Below are 5,456 nucleotides of genomic sequence, written 5' to 3'. Positions count from 1 at the left end.
AGATCCGACAGTGCTTGAACCGAACTAGTCCAAAGGATAAAAAGATTGAAGAAATTCAAAAAAAAAAGCTTTAACTCTAAATTAAATAAATTAATTATTAATATTGAGTTTTCGTTAACAACTAAAAATGAACTAAATATCCAATAAAGTAAATTAAAAGTTTGGAGGTATTTTTACTTTCTTTTGATCTTCCAAGGTATCATAAGGTACACTTTGGTGGTCAATTAGGAGCTCAGAAGTCAGAACTCAAAGTTTCATAACATATATAAAAGTCAACTTTTGGAAGTTTACCAAAAACCATTGTTTCATTATTATTATTATTATTATTTGGCAATCAACTTCTTATCTCATGGGATGAGAAGCCAGCTTTCTACAGATAGAAAATCAAGTGAGACTCATATTTTTAAAAACAATAAAAAAAAGGTCATGGCTTAAAATTTGATATCTCACTCTCATAAGAATACACTTCTCCCGTACAAGGAGAAGTGTTTTTCCCTTATTATTTATCACAAATGATTGTGCTAAGGCAAGTATCTAGTTTCCTAAATGCAAATCTATTTTGAGATCAGCAAATATACTAATGCGTGATTTTGAACTGAAAGCTTTTTATTTTACTGAAAAAGCATTTATAATCACTTATCATGCACAATTTCCTCACACAAAAATATCAACTTAATGGTCTTGAGTTCGAGCCTGGAAATAGAGAAAATAATATTGAGAGGGCCGCACCTTATACACTATCGAACCGTATTAGTCGAGTAATTGATGAATCGATGGATAAATCCAGAAAAAAAAATACCAGCATACTCCTAACATAATCAGAAATACAAGCTGGAACTATAGCATTTAGTGTATAGTAGTTAACATACAAAATATTAAGGTGTTAAACACCTAAGAATCCTGACCCTAGCTTTGATAATAGCTACTTGATAAACTCGCTCATTTTTACACTCCAAACAAAACATCAAGGTGTTAAAATACCTAAGAATCCTAACCCCAGCTTTGCTAATTGCTAGTAGATCAATTCAATCATTTACATTCCAATCAAAACTGAGCTGGATGGATACATTCCAGGCCTCTTTTATCATAAAGGGCTGAATAATTACATGAAATTGGTTTTTCTTATTTCTAGTTTAGCTACTAGGAAGCTAACAACCACATTACTTAACCAAGCTCTAGGTTGAAAGGCTTCTTAATAGGATCTGCATATGCAATATCTGATTCTGTGGCTCTTTGTTGGTCACTTAGTGCAACTCCTGGTAACTCTTGGGGATTAGGATAATGACTTTTTTGTGTCACATTCAAGGCTTTTGAGCTTTTTCCTTGATGACCTTTGCTTCCTATTACTTCTTGGTTGAAGTTTACTGGGGTTGTAAGAGGAAGATCTAGTATGTTACTCTCCATCTTGTTGAACATGAGATTTGCAACAGCTCTGTCAACACTGTTGGTCTCTGATTCCATTGGTTTGTTGTCCTCAGATCTAAACACAAAGTTAAAGAGTTTCAATTAAGGGTGTTGATCATTCACAACATGGAACATATAAACTAGAGAACAGAACTATCATTGATACTACTTTTATAACTAGAATATAATCTGAAAGCCAAAAGAACATAAACAGACATGCAACAAATCAAAATCATGTACCTCAGGGTTTCATTGTGAACTGCCTGTGGCATTGACTGTTGCATGTTAAGATCTCCATCCAGATCCTCTACTACATCATGCTGTTGTTTTGTATTTCTGGCAAGGCGGTACAGGGCGTCACGGAAACAAATGCGAGTCTTCTCAGTGAACTAATCATGTGAGACAAGGGAAAAAAAAAAAGAATTAGCAACAAGTATTATTGCATTTAATCAAATGCAAAGGGTTTCAATTCTCAGTCATCTCACCTGTGCAATTACCATCTCAAGATCCTGCAGTGTAGATTCCTCGAGAAATGATTGGTCATGCATAGCCTCATCTCCACTGTACTGCTCAAAAGAGTCCAAGACTTTGACTGTCTGTATCATAAAGAGAAATTGAATAAATTGCAATACGATTTAAGCCTTGAAAGCAGAACCACAAACATACTTTGCAATTGAAATTTTGATGGAAGCTAGTTCCATTAAAAAATCACTCCACTCCCTATTAAACCGCAACTAGGAAGAATAGGGGTTAGGGCATTGTACGAAGTCTTACCCTTACATATTTTCAAAAAAACTGTTTCCCAGATTCGAACTTTTGACCTTTCAGTCACAAAGGAGCAGCTTTGTCACTGCTCCAGGCTCGCCCGCAGGCCATGATTCACTCTATTTCTCCCTAAAATGTTAGTTTCAATAAGTACTCCAGTAGGTGGCATGGGGTAACCTAAACTACTGCATAAGAAAGACTTGCATCACACATAGACAAGGGAATTTCGATCTGATTACCAATGCTTTGCTTACTATATGGTAGCTTATATTTGGTAAGCAAACTATCAACTACAAATTTATGATTGACTTCAACACACACACGTGAATGGGATATATATAACATAGAAACTGCTAACAACTGCTCAAGGCACGCCAGAATTTCTGTGTGTGTGGCAAGTCATAGATTAAACACCATTTAACTACAAGACAAAACGCAATTATTACCTCTATATCCATGCAATCCTCAGAGTTTGAGTGGCATGGAACAAACTTTGAAGCTGAAATATCTTTCTGGAATCCACCTGATGGAAAGAAACCATGTGTTTAGAGCTAATTTATACACCAATATCAGAGAAAGTTTTGAATATCTTGTTAACAAAAAAATGTTTTCAAAGAGTGATCACCAGGTGAATCGCTGCCATGGTTTTCAGGATAATAGTAGAAGGATTTGTGTAGGTCTTCAACAGAGGGAAAATCTTCAAGTACAGAATCCCTGCATTATGTAAAACATGTGAAGGCTGTAAGATGAGAAAATAGTCATTTGAACTGGATTAACCTCATGCCTATGGTAAGCCAGTGAACACTGAATGCCTCTGTCGCGTCACATATGTAATGCAAGATTAAAAAATAAGACCTTTTCATACTATAATTATTAAAGAAAAATGGGAGCCCTTACCATGCTATAACAGGTTCATGCTTATAGAGTTCTGAGAACCATAAGTATGATTGTCTTAGTCTGTATTGGCTCCAATCATAAAGATAAATATGGCGAAATTTGGAATGCAAAAACACCACAGAGCTATTCAATTTGCACTGACTTCTTACAATGCACAGAGCATACTAATGCCAGGTTAAAGCATTTCAGAAGCTACATGATTATCCTATAGGCATAAAACCAAGTATCTTAGACCCAGAGGTTAGGCTTGTACAAGAAAATGTCATCCATCTGTTCGAAACTTGATAGGTCTTGAGGCTGGTAGTTAGTTTGATCACATGAAAATGTTGTTTGTTGAAAAGATTGCTCAGCTCCAGATACACTTGAGCTGCTAGACTGATCTTTATCATACTCAGAAGGTTCAAACTCAATTTCATTATTGAAACTTTCATCAATGAAATTGAATCCTACCTCTGTTGCACTTGAATCCATAATAAAAAACTTTGTGGGTGAATTATAGCCATCAGAAGCATTCATTTCCCATTTTGACCAACTTTCTGGTGAAGGATCCCTATCCAATAAATCTTGATCTTTCGGTATAAGAAAATCATTAGCGCCACAACCATAGTACAAATCCATGACAAATAACCTGTAGAGTGTTCAAGACATTTGAAGATTAGCACATATAAATTGCCTTTACTATTGGAAATATGCAGATTTTGTTGACTCATAAACACAAGCTATTTGCTTAGCACCAAAGGAGAACTTCAATTTGTTCTATGTTGCTTCTATATGCTATGTACATTCATTCAAACATGCCATTGTTACTCCCCCCGAAACCCATTTAATGCCTAGATCCTCAAGTTGCGAACTTCATTGGACATGGTTTCTAAGATAACCCCATTAGAACAAACTTAGTAGAATAAAACTCAAGGTCTACCCAAAAAAAATTAAAAAATAACAAGAACTATAGACTAAGTTTTCAAGTCAAACTTGGGCAAAAAAACACTAACTTGAGTGTTTTGAAAAAATCTTTGGGCACAGATAGTGAAAACAACAAACAAATCAGAAGTTCTCCCATACATAACTTAGCAAACCCCATCTATGCAGATCAGTAGTTTCTACATCATTTTCTCTTCAAAGATTAATGGAAGCTTTATTCCATCCATTTTCCTACCCGTATTAAAGAATCAAAATCCACTTCATTTAAGCCTGACAATTTTCAAAACCAAGTACTAAAAGCTAAGAAAGGAGAGAAAAAAAACCCAGAAAAATAAGAACTAACTTGATGAACATACTAAACACCTTATATCTTTCCCATCCTCAATAAAAAACAAGAGCTTCTTCAAAACTTGAGGCTTTCCATAAAATCATCCTTACACAGAAACAATACTCCAAATATAATAATTAAATGGGTTGAAAGGAACATACCTTTCAGAGGTTTATCAGAAGAAAAGATAGAGAAAGATAGAGAGAACCCAGGTTCTGATTGATGAATTGAAATCAACCCAGAAGGAGAATAGTGTCAACTATGAACACAACTTGACAAGAGGTTAGTTTGGTTCACAGTATTTTTCAGTTGTGGCAGCTGAAATACAGAGCAGTGTGTTGTTTTGGGTAGTAGTCAAGTGTACATATTTTAATGAAAATATACCTAAGAGAGAGTAAAATATATAGGAAGGTGCAGTCCCATAAATGAGATAAGAAGCAAAAGACAGTTGTAAGAAAACAAAAAGGCAAAAGAAAGAGACTTGTTAATGAGTTTGTGGCTGTGAATGTTTTGGTGCCGAGATTTGTGGCCTTAAGTTCTCCATCTAAAACTCAAACCTTATTGGTCCACGTTGTCAAAATCTGGTCCCATTTTAAGATTTTATTTTTGCTTATTGGAGATTTCAGCATCTAGCATCTGTGGCCTCAAATGGAGATCCCATTTTATGACTTTTGTGCTGCAAAGTTCAAAGCCACGTTCGATGCCTTCAAAACCATTTACCATTTTATTTCACACTTGACACAAAGAAGCAAATTGAGTGAGAAACATCGCTATTGACTTGCCAAAACATAAAGCACAGCAAAGTAAAATAAAAAAATTGTACAAATTACCATTTTGTATTTATTTAAAAATAATTATATTCGATCAAGGTTGATGTAGGATGTGTACACTTACGAAGCACTGACACTTCAAAATTCTTGACGTGTCGTGTCCGATATTTTTTGATATTTTCTGATACATTTCGATACTCTCTGATACATTTCGATACTCTCTGATACTTTCCGATACTCACTGAAAAGGTTAGGTTGCGTTATATTTTGAGTTCCAAATATTAGATTCAATGGATTACAATTACTATTTTATTGAGTTTAATATAAATATTCGAAATATCTTATGTTTCTTTGCAAAATTGATGGGTATT

The 5,456-nt window shown here is 34.7% G+C and overlaps 1 protein-coding gene across 3 annotated transcripts; it reads right to left on the bottom strand.

Annotated features, from left to right (window-relative positions):
* Window positions 1-802: 802 nt before the first annotated feature.
* Window positions 803-4,716, bottom strand: LOC133309864 (protein LNK3-like). 3 transcript variants are annotated; one of them, XM_061510715.1, is made up of 7 exons: window positions 4,477-4,716; window positions 3,320-3,694; window positions 2,795-2,883; window positions 2,616-2,692; window positions 1,890-2,000; window positions 1,645-1,793; window positions 803-1,480 (listed from the first exon to the last, which is right to left on the bottom strand). In XM_061510715.1, exons 2-7 carry the CDS (start codon window positions 3,682-3,684, stop codon window positions 1,165-1,167), a joined length of 1,107 nt encoding a protein of 368 aa, XP_061366699.1. In that variant the 5' UTR covers window positions 3,685-3,694; window positions 4,477-4,716; the 3' UTR covers window positions 803-1,164. The 3 variants fall into 3 exon arrangements, with proteins under 3 accessions (XP_061366699.1, XP_061366704.1, XP_061366710.1); XM_061510720.1 differs by lacking the exon at window positions 4,477-4,716 and having other exon boundaries at window positions 806-1,480; window positions 3,517-3,655; XM_061510726.1 differs by lacking the exons at window positions 3,320-3,694; window positions 4,477-4,716 and adding an exon at window positions 3,067-3,215 and having other exon boundaries at window positions 808-1,480.
* Between the last annotated feature and the right edge of the window lie 740 nt (window positions 4,717-5,456).

The sequence above is a fragment of the Gastrolobium bilobum genome, unplaced genomic scaffold (assembly GCF_033153095.1).
Source record: "Gastrolobium bilobum isolate Gb01-03AN ecotype WA unplaced genomic scaffold, APGP_CSIRO_Gbil_v1 utg70167, whole genome shotgun sequence".
Classification (NCBI taxonomy): Eukaryota; Viridiplantae; Streptophyta; class Magnoliopsida; order Fabales; family Fabaceae; genus Gastrolobium; species Gastrolobium bilobum.
The sequence above is the reverse complement of the archived record's forward strand: the minus strand, read 5'-3'. Positions and strand labels throughout refer to the sequence as shown.

What these genes read in the sequence shown, in the direction of transcription:
- LOC133309864 (XM_061510715.1), bottom strand. Translation starts at nt 3,684, where the DNA reads ATGGATTTGTACTATGGTTGTGGCGCTAATGATTTTCTTATACCGAAA. An exon ending in CAGATGGATGACATTTTCTT is followed by an intron (nt 2,884 to 3,319) that starts GTACAAGCCTAA and finishes TACATAATGCAG; the next exon opens with GGATTCTGTACTTGAAGATT. An exon ending in GTTCACAATGAAACCCTGAG is followed by an intron (nt 1,481 to 1,644) that starts GTACATGATTTT and finishes CTTTGTGTTTAG; the next exon opens with ATCTGAGGACAACAAACCAA.